We start from the raw sequence: 23,523 nt of genomic DNA on the forward strand, positions 1-23,523 counted from the left end.
CTATAGAAGTAAAAAAAAAAATAAAATAAAATAAATAAAAGCCCAAAAATGATTTGAAGGAATACATAAACGAAATGGATTTATTCAATAGAAATGAATTAAATAATAAGACCAAACGAGTTATCTGTGGCACTGGCGTAGTGTTCTACAAGTCAAGGCCATCTCGATACTAATTCGTATGTCTCAAATATCTTTAAAAGACACTTCAAACCGTAAGGAAGCGATTGATGAAAAAATTTCTTCAGATATTTGACCTTGCTGTGACCTTGACCCTGTTTGGATCAATTCCAAAGTCTAATCAGTTCATCAGTTGGTTATGATGATCATTCCATATCAATCCTAGAAACATTCAACCCCTCATTCTTCAGATATCGCACTAACGAGAATCTCGGACAGACTGATGGCAAAAATCTTAGACAGCAAGAAAATGGGCCTTGAACACGAAAGTCAACATCTCTGTATGACACACAGGAAGGATGCTATTGAAGAAAAACCTAATTATTTGAGATTATACCTTTAAACGTCAGTGCAGCTTGGGATTTTACATTTTTGTGTGCCACTCTTTATTTAATCGAAATGACCTTGCATAAAAATGAGCTTTCTATTGGAAAACAAATCACAGATGAAAAGGTTTGGGGTTGAGTATGATAAACATGTTCTATAACTTGAGCTCACATCTCTGCGTTATGGATACTAAGACTCTGTCTGTACATGTATATATGTATGTATACATGCATATATTTTATTTTCTTTTAGTATCAGAAAATATGAACGTGCCGGGTTTCAATGCTAGGATGCACCTGCCCTTTTCACGTATCGTGTGTTGAACTAGCAATAGCAGGAAATCTTTTTTTTTTTTTTTTTTTTCATCAAACTGCTGCTGGAAAACTGTAGAGGCAATGTCAAAAATTCCTGAAAACAGTGCTTGGTGTTATTCATGTTGGAACCCACTGTACAATGAACGGATAACCAAAATAAATATTTAATTTTAATTCAAGGAATCCCTGCTTCTTTGTGTGGCGACGAACCATTTCCCCGAGCAAAACACACTTAGTGTTGATTGATGACTAGATGGAGTCAGCCATTAAAAATGATAAACTAGAGAAAAGGTTTTGAAGAATTACACCCACCCCAGAAATCTCAGTGACATCTATCTGGTTCAAAACCTGCTTTTACAATAAAAGAACAACGACAGTTAACCTGAATTCCAACTACATGGTTCTTTAAAAAAAAAAAAAAAATCCTAGAGATAAATCAAGTGTACCGCCCTGTCAAATGTATCCAGGTAAGAGCATGTACCGTTTTAGAATATTTTCAAGATGCTTTATGGATATTTATTTGTTGACATGAAAGTGCAAATGCCAGAAGAGCTTCGCCTAAGGTCAGCAATGTTTTCATGGGAAAATCTGGTTGTGTGTCTTCAGAAGAGAAAAAAAAAAGTATTGAAAAATAATGTTTGTTCAATTTATTATGTCAGTCTCAACCCCGAAGGAGAGCGGATGTATCCCGTGAGGCACACTCGGACCTCATGCTGCGTTTATGTGAACTAGCTTTCAACATGTTCAGAAGGAACATTCCACAGACAAGGAAACAGTACCATGTTTAAAAAGAAAGAAAACAAAAAATGGATCAAACTTTTTTATGGACAAAAGAGTATATGTAGAAACAAAATAGAATTTTTTAGTCAATCTGGGAGATTTCTTCTGCCCTTGTTCAGTGTAGCCCATCTTTTTCATAAACAGTATAATTGCATAATATAATATATATAATATAATTCCGGTTACAGTTAACATGGAAGGGGAAGAGAAAATATATTGGTCCTTTATCAGCTTGATAAACGCAGAAACAGCAGAAATGGAAAAAGAAACCTTAAGAAAGACTGTGGAAAACAAGGCAATACAGTGCATATTGGGCAAGGACTGATCTGAATGATTATGAGGAAGCAAAGGCAGGGTCAAGAGAATGAATCGAGTGAGGAAAGAGTTCATAATGAGTCAAAAAACTCTCCTGAACCCAGCGCTCACGTGGAATATGCCTTGGGTGTGTTTTCAAAATGAACAAAGCAGAAAACTCACTGCCTCAGTGTATTCGTAGCTGGCTCAGCACACGCCATCGCATCTCGAAATACACTATGTGATCACAAGTTTGTGCACCCCTGACCATCACACCCATATGTGCTTCTTCCTCAAACTGTTAGAAGCACACAATTGTATAGAGCGTCTCTGTGTGCTGTAGCTTTACAGTTTCCCTTCACTGGAACTAAGAGACTCAAACCTGTTCCAGCATGACAATGCCCCTGTGCACAAAGCGAGCTCCATGAAGACATGGTGTGTGAAGGTTGGAGTGGAAGAACTCGAGTGTCCTGCACAGAGCCCTGACCTCAACCCCACTGAACACCTTTGGGATGAACTGGAACTGGAGACTCCTTACCCAACATCAGCGCCTGACCTCACTAATGCTCTTGTAGCTGAATGAACACAAATCCCCACAGCCACGCTCCAACATCTAGTGGAAAGCTTCCCAGAAGAGTGGAGCTCATTATTAACAGCAAAGGGGAATAAATCTGGAATGAGATGTTCAACAAGGACATATGGATGTGATGGTCTGGTGTCCACATACATTTTACAGTATACTATATTTGGATTATTTCAGGGAAGTTCTCAATCTTCATAAGTTCTTTGGTATCCATGTTGCCCATAGTAGTCATCCAGATTCAGATGAAATGTGAATAAAATATATCTGTTCAGATATTCTTCTCTGTTGATCACCAAGACCTGATCCTTTAGCTGCTTTCCTTAAGCTAAAATTAAACAATAGTATTCAGAAACCATATTTACGGTCTGAAAAATGGTCTGAAACGGGATACTGATCTCCATCTACACAGAGCTCTGTATCATAATTTCTAAAATTAAAAGGGATTTATTGTACGATCTACTGATGGGTCTACCATCCCAAAAGTAATTGTTTTAGGCAATGGTCCAAGGTAAAGTTTTTCCTGCAAACAAATGCACTTCCCAGTCAGACTGAAGGTCTTCCTGCAGACTATTTTGATGGGGCACTTCGCTATGGCGTTAAGGAATGCTTGTGCATGGCCAAGTTTTTATTGCCAGTTAATTTGTTCATAAAAAGAGAAGTGTTAAGCATTTTCAGAATTAAATGTACATTTCTTTCATTCATGAAGCAAAATTTGCTGCTACTTCTCACCTTGGCCGTTTGTTTAAGACATTAATTTCGACTCTTTGTAGAACAATGCGGCAGAGAACTGTGTTTCCGGGCATCTTTTCTGTAACTGTGAATACATTCGAAGGCAGCGTGATATGGCTAAGTACGGCTTGACTGAGAAATAAGCTGATCCCTGAGCATGAAAAAGTCTTTAATTTGCATCACTAGCTATACTGGAAGCGTCTGGGTTTATGATTTTATATGTTAGATGTAAAATAGTGTTGGCCAATTCGAGGTGATCATCATTGTTTCCGGCCACAGAGAACTCCAGAGACCATTATCTGTCTTATGTCTTTCAACACAAGTGCATTTTCGATGCTCATTTGGGTGTAGGGTAATGTGAACATATCTGACTAGGTGTACACTGACGATAGAAAAAATATGTTCAGCTGCTTTTTTTTTTGTGAGAGATGGCAGGATGCTTGTTGCCTCTCTGCTTGGTCTTGAGTTTAGATTCCTTACGCCTTTTATTGGGAATCATTCAGTTTCTTTAAATGCAGTCAATGCGAGACCTGATCTGTCTTAATTCTGAGTTTATTATGAATATTATCATAATAACATTATCATCATAATGTTGCTCAATACATCGCTTACAGTTCCTTCAGCTGCTGTTTTGAAATGAGGTTTAGCGATAGAAAGCCCCCTTGTGATGAACGGAACTGCTACTCTAAAAGACTCTTGAAATGACCTCCTACACACTATCTTTTTTTTTTAAAGACAGAATGAATGTTTAGCGGATCTAAAGTGTAGTTATAGTTTAGCTATAAATTTCCCTTTACTAAAAAGTATATGTGTGTTCTGATCTGATTTGACATCAACTGCTATATCAATCATGTGGTTCTTCATCAGAGGTATGTAGTCATAATGATGATTTTGTTGTTTTCATGTTATATGTACGCATCTCAGTAACAGTACAAACCGTCACCGGCTCGTTCAATAATGTCTGTATGTACAGAAAAAATCTACACAGATATCTACAGGATACAGAGCTGAATATCTTCTGAACAGACTTTCAAAATTAAGAGTTTTCACTGGTGCAAAGGGCTTCTTTGCCTTAAAATTAGTAAAATGTTATACTTTATAACCAAGCTAATGGTTGCTTTTGTTAAAAGGTTGCTTGAATTCAGGGTTGGTTTTAGAATAAACGATTTCAGTGAAAGCTAAGACTGCGTTTGTGACTGACCTGGCCGAGGGGAAGCGTGTATGTATATACATACGGTGAACAGGAGGCGCCAGTGACTGATCCTTCAGTGACACCTTGTGTGACGGAGCAGTTAGAGCAGGGAAAGGCTGCTCTGAAAAGGCTTAAAGAGATTGTTGGTAGTGAGGTAGTTGAGAGGAAACCATGCTTTCTAGCAGTTTAGAGAGAAATATAAGATTAACGATTGGTCTGTAATTAGAATATTCATTGGGATCAGCGCTAGTTCAGTGAACTCGCCATTCTTTTTTGGTTGTGTGAAAGGTTGTGAATTGTGACAGAACAATGGAGTAAGTGTAAAGGTTTAAAACCTGGTGCATTAATACAGAATTCATGTACTGTGATCGTCACAGGTGTGTGTGTGTGTGTGTGTGTGTTTGTGTGTGTCAAGGGTTTTACAACGGCTTCAAATGTGGCTTAATCCATCACATCAATGAGCTAGGGTTAAACCCTGGTTAATTTTTCTAAGAGATTTCTTTGCACAAGTGAATATTTTAATATTTCGTTGATATCTAATATAATACTATGCTGTTTTTACTATTTAAAACTATTTAATGTAAGAGTTCAGTATTCCTTACACGTTGGTATTATGTACATTTGATCATTTGCCACAAATAAAATAAGAAATTAATAAATATTACATTACACTTCCCAGTCATTTAGTCATTTATTAAATATAAACTAGTGTTGTTAGTATTATTTATTGCTTTTTCCATTAAAACCGTCTGAGACCACATGCTGTGACTTCCCCTCACGTTCACGCTAGCAAGCGACAAAGCATCAGCTCATCATTTATTTTCTATGTACATGCGGGACACAGAGCTGCGATTTCACACACAGCAGCGAGCGACAATGCAGCAGCGTGAAAAGCGTGATTTTCTTAATTCTATGCAGATTAGGTATGAGGCTGTAAAGTGACAAACCCAAACGACTGGCTTGAAAGATTCCTCGGACTAATCCTATGGTATATGTGAGCCGTCATTTTTCATCTCCCCATGCACAACTTTACTTCTGCGTCCAGATGTTAGAGGACCAGCAATAGCAGCATAGTTTCAATAGAGGAAGATCCGAGTGCCATGGGCATAAATAAAGACCCCCGACTCCAGAATTAGAGCCGCAACGGCAAGTCCAATGCAATTCAAACGTAAAACCCACATGAACACTTTGATCATTTTAAGTGGTGATGCTCACTGCAAATTATTCACCATATCGCCCACACACAGCACACGTTTCTACTCAAGTTGACTTTTTAAAGTGTATGGTTGATAAATGGCACAACTGTAAGTTTTTAAGTTCTCTAATTTAACTAGTGCATGCAGATTGTATTTTGACATAGAATGAAGCAAGAAATTAGAAATATAATAGCAAAATCTTTGCTCTTTTGTTACAAAACCATGTAACATGACAGTTTGTTTAGACATTTTGGAAAGATTAGCATTGGCTAACAGTGAACATATACTGAAGGAAGTATTTTTACATTTATATTTTAAACACTCTTTCTTTAAATGCTGTATTCAATCATCAGAATGAAACTATAGGTTTTGAACTGAGGAGGAAGAGGAGGAAGAGGAGGACGAGGCTATCGCAGGGACAAGGACATCTTAAATGGATGGGAGTAATTACATTTGTCTTATCAAATTCTGGAAATCTTTATGCAGAGACTTGTAATTTTATTTAATTATGGCCGCACACAAATGACTGTATATACACACAGGAGTGGACAACATGGAGCCATTTACTCCCGTTGTGTGTCGAATTGAAAGTCGCCATTTTGACATTTTGCGCAGTAGGTCTAAATTAGAGCTAGAGCGTGTGCAGTAGATACGGCCGGTCGGACAGTGGGTCCTTCTCTCACCCGCTCAGGTTACTGCCCGTGAACGTGCCCCTGCTAGCGCACACAATGAGAGCTGTCACCTGGACTGCAACCTAAGATGGTGCATCAAACTCGTTCACAAAGTGTTAAGTACAGAGCTATTAATTAATATTTAAAATGCTAAAATGTATGTGTGCATGTGAAGCTGAAATGTGTTTATTTCTGACCCAGTGCGTGTGTGTGCTTTTAATCCATGCTGGAAAAATAGTGCCAAAAAGATTTCTGATTCATGTTTTGAGAGAATTGCACATGAATATCTAGAAATGCACAAAACAGGATTTATACACATGAGGCACGACTGTGTGTGTATTTCCAAATATTGTTATATAGGTGTGTTTTTTTTATACAGGTGTGTGAGTTTTGTAATACAGGTGTGTGAATTTTGTCATTAAGGTGTAAACTTTATTTTACAGGTGTGTTTTATATACAGATGTGAATTTTGTAATATAGATGTGTGTTTTGTAATGCAGGTGTGTGAATTTTGTCATTCAGGTGTAAATTTTATTTTACAGTTGTGTTTTGTATACAGGTGTGAATTTTTGGAAAATAGGTGTTTGCTGTGCACAAATCTTGTCACATGTGAATCAGCTGCTGAATACTACTGGAACTTTTCTGACTCCATAGACAACTTTATGAATTTTTTAAATGACTAAATTGAACACTGGACAAAACATTAAAAGTAGTAATTCAGATAAGTTTATAACCAGTTATGTAAAGACCAAAGCAGCGCTAGTTAGGAACGTAGGACGGGAGTTGCCGAGAGGAGGGCTAGAATGAAGCTTTCTGGTCATGTAGTAACGCTTGAAGGATCTTTCACTGACATCATGTGCAGCAGTCATGTGATTACTGATGCGATTATTCACTCCAGCCTCATCTGAAGCTCATGCAGATGATATTACCATGATAAAGTGTATAACTCTCAGAAACATTGCTAAGCTAAGAAATATAATGCTGTTGCATGATACAGAGAAATGAGCTCATGGTTTTGACTCACAGTAAAAATTTCACAATCATTATGAAATACTACCAATGACCTTCGAAGTACTGAAAGGTTTCACTCCACAGTATCTGAGCGAATTTTGGTTTGTTATGTTCTGCCACGTTCTGCTTCTATAAATCAGTACAGAGAATAATGAAGACTACAGCAGGGGGCTGATTATTTCCCTACAAAGTGCCCCAGCTATGGCTAGACACACACACACACACACACACACCCATACACACACTCACCTTACACACACACACACACACACTATATATATATATATATATATATATATATATATATATATATATATATATATATATATATATATATATATATGTGAAACCTTTCAGTACTTCGAAGTGTTTATATACATTATATATATATATATATATATATATACATTATATATATATATATATATATATATATATATATATATATATATACACACACACACACACACATACATACACACACACACACACACACACATACACACACACAAACACACACACATACACACACACATACACACACACATACACACACATACACACAAACCCACACTCACCTTCACATTGTACATGCTCTCAAACAACTGTAGGATAAGATCATAAATAATCTATTTTTTAATCTATTTTTTTATCTACTCTCTCTCTCTCTCTCTCTCTCGTCATCTGCCGTACATTTAACTCCTGCTGAACGTGATGTTGGCTCCAGATTCTGAGACATTTCTACCGGTGTGGCTCTTCTCATCCTCTGGACCTGCCTGATTCATCCTAATGTTCTGCTTTCTCCATCTGCTGCTGTGCTCCCTCATGAATACGCTCAAGACTTGCACTTCCCAAAAATTTAATTCTCAGTTCATGCACAAGTCTTACCCTTTCTTCAGCAGATAATCCCACAAGCATACCGTAGACGTGTACCCAAGACCTGCGGCTTTAATCCTAATGATGGCCCATCCTTCTTTCGACACACTTAGAACTTTTTAACTTTATAACATAACATACACCTGTAAAACAGTAAGAATTTAGATCTCCTTCATCTGGTGTAACCCGGAGGAGGATGGGGTCCCTTCTGAGTCTTCCTCGTGTTGTCTCGGGGAGTTTTTCCTTGCCACTGTCGTCTCTGACTTGCTCATTAGGAATCTAAATCTACAGCTGGACTTCCATAAAGCTGCTTTGTGGTAATGTCTATTGTTAAACTTACACATAAATCTGAACTGAAGTGAATTACATTTGGTAGATGTGACATCGGGTGTAACAAAGCATTAAACAGAATTAGCAATCTGCTCACTCGGCTTTACTCCAACTCCTCTAGTGCCTGAAGCATAACTGCATATAGTTAGATTTTTTTGTTTTAGCATTTTATATAGCCAATTTTAGCATAGTAGTTTAGTACTTTATGTGGTAGGGTTGAGCAAGTCTATCTCATATTTTATTTAATAAATGGGGAAAGAAATGACAGTTAGCAGAGTTGCGGCACTATGACTGAGATAATCATGATCTGTACCTAGTACTGTAATAAGGTAGGCAAGCTCTATCAGGTTTCCTTTATCAAAAATTAATCTCATCTTGCGATGTTTATTGGACACACAACGGATCTGGTATGAATTGTAAATGATTCCGCTCCAGCAGGAAAATGTTGGATCTACCATGAGCTCAGGTTATGTTAAATTACCCCCAAGTCTGATCGTGCGAGTGCTTGGAGCCCTGTGATGGACTAGTGTCCCATTTACTGTGACTTTAAATAAAATGGTTACTGAAGATGAATGAATGAATCTAGCGTTTGTCTCTGCTACCCAGTGAATAAAGTGCTTTGCTTCTGTTAATATTTACAAACAACAGACTGTGTGAACAGTAACGCCTACGTAAAATTGGTGGCATCGGGGGTATGTTCTCTCTGTTTAGACAGGTTTATTAATTATTAAATTGTGACACTCGTGAGTAAGGCATAGTCTTGATCACTTCATGACAGACAGTATTTATCTCTTAAATGGAATGATGTTATGCATTTAGTTATGCTGTCACAGCTAGTCTTGCCAGAGTCCCTGCTTGCACTCTGCACACAATGTACATTGTCCTTAACCATTATGTGACAATGAACATACTGAATAATCTGTGTTTCTCTCTCTCTCTCTCTCTCTCTCTCTCTCTCTCTCTCTCTCTCTCTCTTTTCTCTCTTCTCTCTCTTCTCTCTCTTCTCTCTCTTCTCTCTCTCTGTCGAGCTACACTTTCTCTCTCCGGACCTGCCTGATCCATCCTGATGCCCTACTTCTGGTTGGAGTTCTCATCACTTGGAAATCACTCGATGCTGCTGAGGATGGCCTCCAACACTGACAGCCTAAAGATACAGGAGATTACTGTGGATGGTTCTTCTTAGAAACCATGAAGATGGCTTTGGAATGCAATTGATACAAACAGTTTTGCACTCAAGTCTCCATCAGTGAACAGCTGATAACTTCAACAAAATAGACTTTGTGTTAAAACTGTGATGAATTTCCTGGTTACACAACTGCACTATGTGTCCATGTAGTACACAGTTATAGAAAGGAATGATTTATAATCGCACTATCCGTTATCACTCAGATGAGGATGGGTTTCCTTTTGAGTCTGGTTCCTCTCAAGGTTCCTTCCTCATATTGTCTCAGGGAGTTTTTCCTCACCACCATCACCTCTGGCTCGCTCATTAGGGATAAATTTCTAAATTTAACATTTATATCTGGATTTCTGTAAAGCTGCTTTGTGACAACGTCTATTATTAAAAGTGCTATACTAATAAAATTGAATTGAAAGCACATGAGGCACATTCTTATGTACTGGACTCCTGGCTTCTGAGATGCTTTTATCTGTATAAAAGTGATTAGATGGGCTGAGGCGATATTGGTCATCTCCCAAAGAGAAAGAGCAAAGCAGCTGATATACACTCACCGTCCACTTTAATAGGTACACCTGCTCATTTATACAGTTATCCAATCAGCCAATCATGGGGCATAAATGACTGCATAAATGAGCAGGTGTTCCTATTAAAGTGGACAGTGAATGCATGTGAAGTAGGTTGATATATTAACCAAGATATTAACATGCCTACATGAAATCTTTCTTATTCATCATAAGCTTATCTTAAGAATTAAACAAAGAAGAAGAAAGGCAGGAAATATTACACAGCTTAAGTAAACCTATTCACACAGTAAACCAGAAATCCATTACCTGAATGTGGTCATGTTTGGTTGATTCTGGAAACGCTCCTGCCACTGGTGCTGCATGCAGAAACTAGGTGTCCCCTGCACACAGCATGGGCCCATGTGAAGGGCCCTTCTTGAGTGCAAGGAACCCTGGAAAAGGCTGCCTTCTTGCTGGTTCCCATTACAGCACTCAGGCTCTTGAAAAGGGCAACAGGCAGAGGAATGATGTGGAAGAGAGGTGGGCAAAAGCTTCGGAGATTTGAACTGTGACAAATATGCTGCGGATCGAGATGTGGAGGACAGTGATGGTTGGATAGAGCAGTTCTGCTTCACACTGTTTTGGCTAGGTGAGTCCATTTTAGACACTGTTCTCGCTTTTTGCTCTATATTCTCATTTGTCTCCAGTGTAGACTCAGCAACAGAGCTAGCAGGCTCACTTGGTGTAGTAGCAATCATGCTTTGAGGGACTCCACCATTATTGAGTGGCAGAAGGTTAATGGAAGCCTCAGTCAGAGCCATAGGGCTTCCACCATTCACCTGAAAAGAAAGATTTAAAAAAATTTACTTGGCATTATATGGTTCGATTTACAGCTTCATTCAAAAGAAGACAGAAGAAAGTATAGCAAAAAAGAAATACTAATGCTACCATTATCAATGCAATGCATACATATACATACATATATATATATTCTTTTAGCAATCCAAATTAGGACGAGTATTTCATTTTGTTAAACAGGGTACACAAGTGTTAATTCTAAATCCTCCTGTATCCACTTGGATGATAAATATCTCTGACTTTGGGAGGTCTCACAGCTAAAACAGTAGATCAGATAAGTCCTGCTGTTATGAGTACCAAGGACCTACCCATGAAGCTTTGAGATGAAGTTGTTAGGAGGAAAGAGATGGAGAAGGTGATTAAAACATCGGCAAAGCTTTGAACCTTCCTACGAGCACTGTGACATCCATTATAACAAAGTGGAAAAAATATGGCACAACGCAGACACTAACAAAACCAAGCTGAGTGCTCAGGCAAGAAGGGCAGTTGACACAAGGGGTTACTGTCTGAAATAGGAGAAACTGTGAACATCATCAGCTCTTCACAGATCAGGCATCTATGGAAGAGCAGCCAGAAGGAAGCCAGTTCTGAGAAAGGCCATGTTAGAAAATCTTTAGCATATTTGGCACGAACCAAATACAGCCCAACGCAAGGGGTTAAAATAGTTCCAAAAAGTACCTTACACTGGATGTTTGAAAATGGTTTGGATATAGAAGTAGTAATGTTCAGCAAACCACTTGTCTACTGCATACTGTGGCAAAAAGCAATTATGACCATCCTCAGTTTAGCATGTTCTCCCCATGTCCGCATGGGTTTTGGGAAGGTACGTCCTTCTGCATCTGTCCTGGAATGACCTTGCTGTTCTTAGCACCTTGATCTGAGTCTTCAAAAGATGCCAAGAGCTCAATGTTCCTTTGATGATGTGATGAAAGATATGAAACATAAATGTCTGTATTTACAGGCATCATTCGTGTTCACTGGAGTTACAGAAGTGCTCGCAATGTTTTGCAGCGTAATCAGCAGTGCGGGACTCATGACACCTAGAAGCACGACGCTGAACATTAAACACAAGAAATGCCACGAGCACATAAACTTTTTTGCTGATGTGGTCAGGCTTCAAGGCAGACATCTTAGCTTTTTAGCCTTAATCATACAGCTGTACTAAAGGGCATTACTTGCACTATAATTATAGAGATGATGATAGCAGCAGCCAGAGAGCACTCTAACTACTGGTGTTAAAAGCAGGTCTATATAGGTAGGTTTTAAGGACTTTCTTGAAACTAAAGTGACAAGGTGCATTTTTGAGCTCTTCTCCAGGGAGTGCTGCAACAAACGGCTGTTACTCATCGTCTTCTACTTTTAGTCTTCTACGGGGTGATCTGCTGAGGTCAGTGCAGAGTATCTAAAAGCTGGCACTGTGAAGTGGACTAGTAGACATGCAACATTGCAACACTGAATACAGTCTGTTTGCTGGGAGATTTTCCAAATTTTATAAGCATTTCCGCTATCTCTTCCTTATAATCTGTAACAGCTGCTGCATTTTTTTAGTTTCCTATTTTCAAGTTCAAGTTCAAGTTGAGCTTTATTGTCATTCTGCTACATGTGTGGACATATAGTTGAACAAAATGCCGTGTCTCGCAGGACCACGGTGCTACATACAAGTTAAACATAAATATAAACATAGAAGTATAAGAAACAATTTAGGTGACTATACATACTTTAAAGCAGAAGCAGCGGAAGCAGCGCATAGTGCAAGATGATTTGTAGTGCAATGCACAAGTAAACATATATTATCAGACTGAGTCTTTGTGTGAGAGAATGTCTATAAAAAGTGTTCAGTGTACATTCAGGGAAAAGAGTGTGTTACTACAGGTGGTTTGTATAGCCCACTCACCTGTGTGTAGCACACTCAGAATTGCACTTAAACAGATTGTCAGGTTTTTTTTTTTTCATGGGTTTCATGGGTTTCATGGGTTTGAGGTGTTTATGGTTATGGATGAGGTTTCAGAGGGGGACGGGGAGATTGGAGTTGAGGGCTCTCACAGCCTGGGGGAAAAAGCTGTTGAGCAATCTGACAGAGCGAGCTGGAGATGGCAGGAGCTGGAAGAGATTGTGGGAGGGATGGGATGGGTCTTCACGATTCTTTACTTGCCACTACACTTTTTTTTTTCTATTCTTCTTCTGTCATTAGTCATTTTCACTGACGGAGAAGACTGTAGCTTTAGAGATGTGTATACACACATTAGAGAGGACTAGCGATAGAAACAGCGGCACAGTTTTGGTAGAGGAAGGTCTAGGATATAGTGGTGTAGATATAGATCTGGCATTAGAGCCCTCGGAGCGGGGTGAACGGGTGACAACTCCGCGGCATAGCTGCAAAGCCAAGGCTGATGCTAACACCCACCCATAGGAGCACGACATCTCTCCACATGTCAACATGATTGCTCTCCTTAGCAAAGGCACCCGCTGAGAAGCTTATTGAAAGAGCTCTGTATAGTGTGCTTTAGTTCACTGTATATAGCGTTCCATGGCACCAGATATTGCAGGTAATCTTAACGTCTCAGGCACGAGCAGGTTTTCTAAGATAGGTGTGCATGTAACTAAGGATATATTTAAGGAATATTTAAGGAATATCGCACAAGCAAGAGTGCTGTTATACTGAATATCATCCCAGCTGTGAGTCGACTGTAGGCACACGGACGCAGGCAATCCCAGGTAATCCCAGCCGTGCTGAAATTCAGTACAACGGCACGACTGCGAGTGTGATGTTGCTTTACACAACAGTTCTATAAACAAGAAATTAATATTGAGTAACTGAGATTTCACACACAATATGGCCAAAATAATTTGTTTATTTTTGAAATGGAAATAATTCCCAAAAAAGCCACATCTGGACAGAGCGTTGCGTGTTGCCATGCCAACGCACAGACGGAGTGACAGCTCGTAGTTAGTGTAGTAACGGTTTCAGTGTAATGAACTGTTACTAGAAGTGGAATTTTATGTAGTGAGCACTGATGAGTGGAGTGAAATGAAATGACAGTGAAATGTCTCAGTGCTGCTCTACTAAATATCAGCACTCATGGAACGCTGCTTGTCCAATCAGATTAGTGGACTGGAACTGTTGTATAAAAAATATTATCGTCCCTACACAGTGTTACATTGCCGTGATATCCAGTGACATTTATAGCCAAATACATCGTATTACCACCCCTGCCAACTGTTACACCAACTGTTGCATAGGAGCTCAGCAAAAACATTGGCGTGCACTAGTGTTAGAGAGTTAAAGGGTTAACGTTTAGTTGCACTGCATTATGGGTATTGTAGTTTGGGGGTGAGGGTTGGGGTTTTGAGTGTTCATGAGCTGCAGAGAGAGACGTCTTGTGAGTCTCCCACAAGCCCAAAAATTTTTCTTATTTTTGTCTGTGGAAGTAAAACCATGTGGAATAAATGCCACCCATTTATCCGCAGCTCTCAGAGAACAGGAGCGCCTTCTCACCCCGGTGTGGAGGCAAAACTCACGAAAGGTAACACAAGCACGAGTTATCACTCAAAAATACACCAAAACAGCAGAATTTATATCGGCATGCGAGTCTGGAATGATCTGCTCAGGTGTTATGAACGCTCCACTATTAACTGCCACTTCCTGGAAGCCCCGCCCCTTTTCCCCAACCTTATCTTATAAGGGATCCACCAGGTTCTTTAGGATCTGGAGATACAAAAGCAGTTTTTAAGTTGTGAAGGGACAAAACCCGTGAGGACAAACTGCAGGTAAATATATTTTTAGACGTTACGCAGGGACGGGGTCAAGAGAGCAAGTGGTGGCCATCACACTGGAAATGGGTTTGAAATGTAATCAGCAGTGATTGCTGTGAAGCTCGACAGACAGGTGAAGAGAGAAAAAATATACACAGGAAAATCACTGGGGTCAGAACACTATTATTAACATCTTACTTTCTTCAGGAAAAGAATCTACTGCATTGTGGGATAGATGGTGATGCTGAAGTGTGGATGGTGGATGGTGGACTTTCAGAGCTTGTTAATTGTGGAAAACAAGCTTATTGGCTTACCGGAGTCTTTATTAATTAATCGAGAATAAAGTGACGACTTAAGTGCATTGTTGTAGTCAAATAATAATGTTCAAACATTCATTAACACACAGTAAGCATTTATACTGTCCCTCTGGCTTCAAGAGTGCACGGATCTTTTGTGAACCATGGAGATGATTTAGTCAACGAGATGAAATGCTCTTTCAGGAGAGCAATGTGGTCTAAGATGGAAAAACACCTACTGTGGAAAGAATCAACAGAGTCACTGACAGAGCGGCCAGTTATACAGTTGATGACATGATGCTCACTTTTGCTGCCCAGCAAATTTTTTTCTGCCCTTAAATAAAAAAATAAAAATTCAGAAAGCAAAGGGCTCTCACACCAGATGTTGACTTGGTTGAGGTTATTTCTGTTTACTGCTTTTTAAAGTATATTTTTATTCAGAAACATTTAATTTTCCTTCTTTTTCAAGGCGTCTTTCAGCATTTCTCTGCATGTGCCTGAGACTTTTTCACAGTACTGTATTTATGAATAACTTATAACCTTAAGGCTCGCACAAAAGCGGGTTAGTCAGCGCTGTGAGGCTCTGATATGTGGCTCAGAACATAATAAAGGAAACCATGTACGAATATTTAGCTAGTTATTTGTTTTTTTTAATGTAATTCACGAAAAGCTAGTTTGGTTTTGTGATCAAGAATCATGATATCATCAGTATAGCACATCATTGTCATTTATAGCTGGACCTTCTTTTGTGCCTTGGATTGTGATGAGGATGATGTACGAGTCTGAATCCAACCTGACAGTTCTGACGTCTGCTTTAAAGAACACCATGTTTTGCATCATTTTTACTTACTCAGTAGTATGACTGTAATTTTTCTTTAACAACAAAGACCTCTAAATATTAAAGTCAGTGCTTTCATTAAGTTTGAGGGGTTTTTTTATGTTTATGACTCAAATTCACTGAACTAAAGTAAGACAGTTTCACAAAATTAAAAGCTCTTTCAAAATTAAGCTCTAGATCTGAACAATCTACCCGATAAGAGATGGGACTACTTTTTATGGAGAACACAAAACCTTCAAGAAAGCTTCATTAACCAGAATTACTTTCTACTGCATCATTCCATTGTTTGAAAGTTTCTATAACTATACAGGAACAGCCTCTGATCAGACTCATAGCCTCGTGTCTGTATCATTAATTAATCACAATTAATATCCTAAATACACACATTGTAAATGACTACTGACTTTCCCAACAAATCCCCTTAGAATTCCAACGTAAGGAAATTTCATGTACATGGATTTTTGTTCTTTTCTCAGTAGTACAGGGAAACATGTCGAAATTACTGTCCAAGGCGATCACACATAATACTGATGCAATACACCAATATACTGATGAAAGCTCATTTAATTTTTTTAAAAAATGTTGAATAATTTTCAAATAGCAAGTGCTTTGAAGATTTGAATGATTTGTTTTTTTTTAAAAATCAAAGCTCCGTCCTCAAAACTTATGGCAGTTCAATTAAGCAATATCGCAAATATTGAGCGAGAGTGCGGTTATACTGAATATCGGCACGGCTGTGATTCGTGATATTCGGTATAACGCACTCTTGCTCATGCGATATTGCTTTTATACAACAGCTCTATAAACGAGAAACTACTACTGAGTGACATTTTGGACACAATATGGACAAATGTTCTGTTTATTTTTTGCTGCGCTAGAGGAAATAGATCCTGCACAAGCCACACTCACTTCTTCCTTTTATCTTCATCTGAGAAGTTTTCATATTTTAAGCCAAAAGTTATATTCCTAAAGATTATCGTTTGACATGATGTCGCTAACTCTACTGTCGTAACGGTTTTGAAGTAGGAAGTGGAAACTTTACATGGCGAACCCTGACGTGCGGAGTGATACACACCGTGAAACGTCCCAGAGCGGTTATAGGGAATATTAGCACCCATGGAACGCTCCTGAACCGAACCAATCAAATTAGTCAGCCGGAACTAACCGCTGTATAACTAGCGTTCCCATTAACATCACTTTCAAGCAGAGTGGACATTCAGCTGCTTGAAAGCCGAGTTACGGCTCTATAAACATGCAACTTCTCCTCATAATGATTCCTAATGAGTTATTAAGATGTGACACGGCGTTGGGGGCGTGGCTATAAAATGACTGACAAGATGCCAGTCCGGATACAAACAAACATTCCGGGCCGGAAGTCAGGTTTCCAAACTGGGGGTTTTTTCCAACTAGGGAATGCACTTTTTCTGAGACAGTGGTTTGAACTATTATTTTTACAAATCATTTCTACATCATTTTCCGCATTATTTGTAGAAGTAAGAATTGAATAGTTCTGACTATTGCACCTTTAAAGCTAGCCAGCAGCTCGGAATCTCAGCCATGAGACCCAGCCTCAGTCCCTGTGTGAGCTGTTAGCGTGAGAAAGAAACAGACTCGAGTGAAAAACACAAAGTTGAAGAGGCTAACTAAAGCAGAGATGCTTTGAGATGGAGTGGTGTGGGTTGTGTTTTAGAGGTTATACAGTGGGTTTCTTTAACACAAGGCTTCAGCCATATGAAGAAAAAGAGCTCTCTCTCTCTGTCGGGGTATTTACTCACCAGAGTCGACAAACTTTGAGCACAGAGTCTCCACAGCAGGCGGTTCACACAGTCTTCGGCTTTCTCTCTCTTTTCTTCTCTTCTCCTCTCTTCTCTTCAGCAGCGGGTTACAGTGTAGCACTGAGCTGAAATATCTGTAACTGTTCCCTCATCATGTCTGTCAGCGTTTCCTCAGAACAATACCGAGCACTAGACGGAGTGAAGACGAGTCAGAAATCCTTACCTGGAGCTTTGTTACCAGAAATAATCACAGCTGAAGTTTTGTTGTTGTTGTTGCTGGTGTTGGTGTTGTTGGAGGTGGTAGTTTTTTTTCTGTTCACCTTCACGGTGAGCTCCACAAGCAGCAGTAATTAAAATTAATTACTAACAAAAAAAAAAAAGGAAAGGCTCTAAATGATTTCCTGGCGTTAAAACCCCCCTCTAACCCAGTACCAGGCGCACACTGTGCTAATGTTGCTGTGAGGGGTTCAGACACACGTAGGCCCGACGACATTCCCCACCACATTCACCACTGCCTTGTGATTGGCTGACTACAGCAGCTGGATTTTCACGCTGCTCGGGAAAGTTCCTGTTCCCATTCCCAGCCCCTGGAGTGACCGTGGCTCGCTCGCCCAGGCGACGCCCTCACTCCTCAGTGAGAAGTCTGCAGGGTCGTCCTTCATATCCAGCACCACGCACCTCCTCCTGGAGCCTCCTGGAGCAGGGTTACACATGAGCAGCAGCAGGAGGAGGAGGAGGACGAGGAGGAGGAGGACTACAGCTCCAGTCCCACCCACAGCACAGCTCTGATTGGGTGCTGGCTTCTCCTCTCCTCTCCTCTCCTCTCAGCTGCTCCACCGGTGCGTCCCTGTACGTGAGCCCGCCTCAAGCACACTCCCATTGGCTTCAGTCTCTAGCAGAGTGACGTCTAGGGATCTGAGAACCAGGAAGTGATCTTGGATCCAATGGTTTATTTGTAGTTCTGTGTTTTTTCCAGCATTTTCACCACATGTGCATATATTGTCAGAGTGTATATAAGGTTGCATAATGAAAAACCTAAGCACTCAAGCCTAGGCCCATTGACCACACACACACACACACTATCTATCTATCTATCTATCTATCTATCTATCTATCTATCTATACATATATATATATATATATATATATATATATATATATATATATATATATATGGCAAAATATTAAGCTTTTAATGGTCTTAACAACAAATCATTGGTCAGGAAATGAGCAAGAATGAAACAGATAGATAAAGGAGCTCAATATGTGAGTTTTTCCCTTTGATTTGTTTAAATGTTTAAGTCTTGTGGCTCTTGATGAGCTGCATCAGGTGCGGCAGAAAACCAAATAATCACTAATCTTTAAAAAAAAATAATAATAAAAAAAATTCCAGAAGACGTGTTAGTTTGAATTTTACATCAAACATTTTAATCATTATCATGATTTTTACCTTTACGTACAAGAAGACTACAGAAGTGAATTTCCCTGTTTCTAGCTTTTCCCCAAACAGCAAAAGGAAACCAGTAAAAGGTCTCAGGAGTGCATTTGTTTAATTCTTGCTAATTTTCTGACCAATGATTTGTTGTTAAGACCATTAAAAGCTTAATACTGACCCATTTTTTTGCCCAGGTGTGTGTGTGTGTGTATATATATATATATATATATATATTAATTACAGTATTACAGTGGAGTTCAAAAGTCTGAGAGCACTAGTGTGTCTGTTTGGCATCCTTTTTCAATTTAACACAAAGTTCTTCATTACAAGTCATATTTATAATCACACTATCCGGTGTCATGTGTGTTATGTTAACCTCCATGAATAAACATTTGGAACTCTCCTGAAATATTTGAAGATGGTTCAAACCCAAAATCCACCCTTCCCCTTGGCCTTTAGTGTGATTCACTGACCCCAAATCCCAAAGTGCATCAGCAGGGAAGGTTGGGATGGGGTGCAAAGACAAGAGAGATGAGAGACTAAGGACATGTTTGTTTTAACAGAGATAATCACATGTGAGTTACTCTTAAATCTCTTTTAGAAAGTTTTATATTTTCAGTATTTGGAAATCTTATATATGTTTAAAAAAACACTTCAGTATAATACTTCATACAGATGGATAGTTTGTGTTACTCCTTCTTTTTCCTAGAAATGTCCTTTTCTACTTTCATTCTACTACTTTATTGTTCATTGATAAAACTTAATTGTTTAAAAATGAATAATTAGTTGTTTAAAAATTAATAATCTTATTATGGCTGTTCAAAGGCTCACAAACATTTTGATGTAGCCGCCTCAAAAATGTATGAACAGATTAAGTTAAAAAAATAAATAAATACAGTTAAAAAAACACCACCAAAAGGTAACATTTAATAATTTCTTTCTTGCAGTATCAGCATACCACAGGATTTAAACATCAACTACAATTTCTATAATTATATGAATACAGTAGTATAATTTTTTTGCAGTAGCAGCATAACACAGGATTTTTTTAAAAAAAATGAACATCAACTACAATTTCTATAATTATAGGAATAAAGTTCACTAAGTAAATGTCTCTGCACAGGGTTAGGGTTAGACTTAGCAGTTGCTTTCTATATATTTCCCAGTCTACCTTATTCCCCTGCTTCTTACAATGTTTAATAAGAACACCATTTAATGCACATAAAATCCATCAGTGCATCATTTACCCATAGCTGTGGAGTGTTTCATCCTGTCACTGTTCCTGACTCCACTTACTGTATGTGTATATCTACAGTCAGGTCCGGAAGTATTTGGACATTGACAGAGTTTTTGTGATTTTGCCTTTATACACCACCACAATGGATTTGAAATAAAACAATCAAGATGTGATCAAAGTGAAGACTTTCAGCTTTATTTTAAGAGGTTCCACAAAAATATGGCATTTAGGAATTACAGCCATTTTCAACAAAGTACCTTCATTTTGCTTTGGTATAAACTGGGGTTCATTGTTATTTCAATGACTGTAAGTTTCCCAGGTCCTGTGGCAGCAAAACAAGCCGTAATCACCACCACCATGCTTCTCCACCACCATGCTTCTCCACCACCATGCTTCACCATGAGATGTCTGTGGTGCTATGCTGTATTTGGTTTTTGCCAAACATGGCACTGTGCACGATGACCAAACATCTCCATCTTGTTCTCATCACGCCAAAGAATATTGTTCCAGAACTTTTGTCATTTGCTCAGATGCAATTTTGCAAATCTAGCTTGTGCTCCATATACTTTTTGGAGAGAAGCAGCTTTTTCTTAGCCCCCCTTCCATGAAAGTCATACTTGTTCATTCTAGTTCTGATTGTACTGTCATGAACATATACATTTATTGTGCTTACAGCGGTCTGTAGGTCACATGATGTAGCTCTTGGGGTTTTCTTTACATCTCTGAGCATTAAACGGTCTGACCTTGGGCTGAATTTGCTGGGACGTTCACTCCTGGGAAGCTTGGCAACTGTCTTGAACAATCCTTCTCACTGTAGAATGGTGATTTTCAAATAGTTTGGAGATGGCCTTATAACCCTTCCCAGATTGATGAGCAGCAACAATTGCTTCTCTGAGGTCATGGCTGATGTCTTTTCTTCTTGGCATGATGGAGACACCAAACTGTCAAAAATTATGCTTTTATAGAGGTAGTCACAATTCTTGATGATTAACTAATCTTTTGAACTTCATTAGTAACACCTGGCTGCTAATCACTCTCTTAATGATTGCGGAAGTAGGAATTAGGAAGGTATTACTTATTTTTTCCAACCTGGTTTCTGAATGTTGGTTTACTTTTGGGGGGGAAAAATGACTACATATTGAAATCTGTTGTGTTTTTTTGTTGTCAGCTGAGGTAATTTTTAGAAGTTGGTGTATATATAGATATATAGAAGTTGGTGAGGACCACAATTGTTATTTAAACCCTGATAAATAAAAATCTACTTTCTTTCTTTTTTCCATGACTATATATATACATATATATTTCCCAGACATGTTTTTCCAAACGTCAACTGCCCAGTTTCGGTCACTGTGCCCACTGTAGCCTCAGATTCCTGTTCTTGGCTTGCAGGAGCGGAACCTGATCTTCGGCTTCTGCCTCAAGGTTCGACATGCTGTGCTCTCTGAGATGCCTTTCTGTTCACCGCAGTTATATGATTAGACTTCCTGTCAACTCGAACCAGTCTGGCCATTCTCCTGTAACCCCTCGCATCAATAACAATGACAAAAATTATGTTTACACACAACCTATGTAATATAACTTGCTTATATGCCTTAATAAGAAAACTGCAAGATTAGTGGTGCAGCCTGGATGTCACTGATGTACCTGCCTGTATCACCAGTGGACTGTTTCTTACATCTGTTATAATGTACAGTGCAAGATTTTTTATTATAAGATTATTATTATTATTATTATTACTATTTAAAAAGTATTATAATAACTATAATTACTATATTTAAGTCATAATTACTATTTGTAACTACTTCTAGTCATTTTGAATAAATATGTACTATATATACTGTATAACTATATACTTTATGCGTATTGTAAGGGTTATATATTCTAACCCTAATGGTGTTAAAATGAACAGAGCTGCTTCAGAGATTTAACACAGGCACGTAAACCATTATCAAGCAGTAACACACTGTATAGTTATGGTTAGTTAACTAGGTGTGTGATGTGTTTGGTGTCTCTGATCACCTGGGTACAGTAAATATATATAGTTTTCATGTTAAAAAATTTGTCAACTTACTTAATTCACACCTAATTCTCATTTTCTTGTCACCTTTTAGCTCTGGATTTTGGCTTTTCAGGTGCAGTTACTCTGTCAGATAATATATATTTTTACTGGTAAAAGTGTGGCTCAAAATAACTTTCACTTTTGAAAGAAAGAAAGAAAGTCTTTTTTGCAGTTTAGTTATTTTCACTCTGTGAGCTTTGCCTTTTATAAAGTTTTGTGGGCATCAGCAAATTCAAATCAGCTGTACTGTGCACAAGCCTGGTAATTTACGGGTGGTTGGCATTCATCAGCATCAACACGTGAAAGTACAAAGAATATCAGTGTTGTGAAACGTTTGTACATCCTGTGGAAATTTTTTGTTTGGTTTCACACATGCAAACATTTACACACAACTTTATTAAAAGATTGTTATTAGGCCCAAGGTATCCAAGACTCGAGTTCTACCTTCTTTATCTTTCCAAAAACAGCTCCACACCTCCTTCCAGTAACCTGCTTTACATGCAGAACAACAGAAGCACACAGCTGGACGTGAACAATGACACTTTTCCAAACATCTGAACCTTGGACATGAATAGAAAGAAATATATATCAAATATAAACATAACATAAACTTACACTGAATGACTTTGCATTTGCAAGCTGTCTAGACTAGATAGGTTTTATGTCCAAGTCGAGAAAATCTCCAGACTCTCAGTCTCTCTCAGAAGGTTTACTTCCAGGGTTTGCTACACTTTTTTCAGTATTTTTCTTTCATTAGCTTTATAACTTTTAAATTAAATTAAAAAAAAACAAAAAAAAAACTAAATGTCCAAACATTGAGAATGCCATTAATCACCACTGCATTCACAAGCCAATTTTACCTCAGTTCTGTGCCAGGGATTGATCAAATTGAAAATACTCTGCTCACCACATATTAAAAAAAAAAAAGGAGGCTGAATTCAACTTTATGCAAAGCTGTTCATGTCTCAGGAGCCAAAGTGCTGTTGTCTGTCTCATGTTACTCCCAAAAATAATGCACAAGTTATGTATAGCACTATATCAAGTCTCTGTAATTAAGGACACCTTAAAGGTAGAAAAGAAATAAAAGCCATCTGATAGCCACTAAAACT

General features: G+C 38.5%; 1 protein-coding gene across 4 annotated transcripts in view; it reads right to left on the bottom strand.

The window, feature by feature from the left end:
- Nucleotides 1-23,523, bottom strand: part of disp1 (dispatched homolog 1 (Drosophila)) — a 47,682-nt gene that overhangs the window by 20,310 nt on the left and 3,849 nt on the right. For 2 of the 4 annotated variants that reach the window (XM_053231742.1, XM_053231743.1), the window contains one exon: nt 10,491-11,002. In XM_053231742.1, coding sequence (XP_053087717.1) covers nt 10,491-11,002 — 512 coding nt within the window. Of the gene's footprint in view, nt 1-10,490; nt 11,003-17,683; nt 18,430-23,523 lie in introns of those variants that run through there. The other 2 variants (XM_026917628.3, XM_026917627.3) reach the window with 2 other exon arrangements.

Source organism: Pangasianodon hypophthalmus, chromosome 30 (assembly GCF_027358585.1).
Source record: "Pangasianodon hypophthalmus isolate fPanHyp1 chromosome 30, fPanHyp1.pri, whole genome shotgun sequence".
NCBI classification, from domain to species: domain Eukaryota; kingdom Metazoa; phylum Chordata; class Actinopteri; order Siluriformes; family Pangasiidae; genus Pangasianodon; species Pangasianodon hypophthalmus.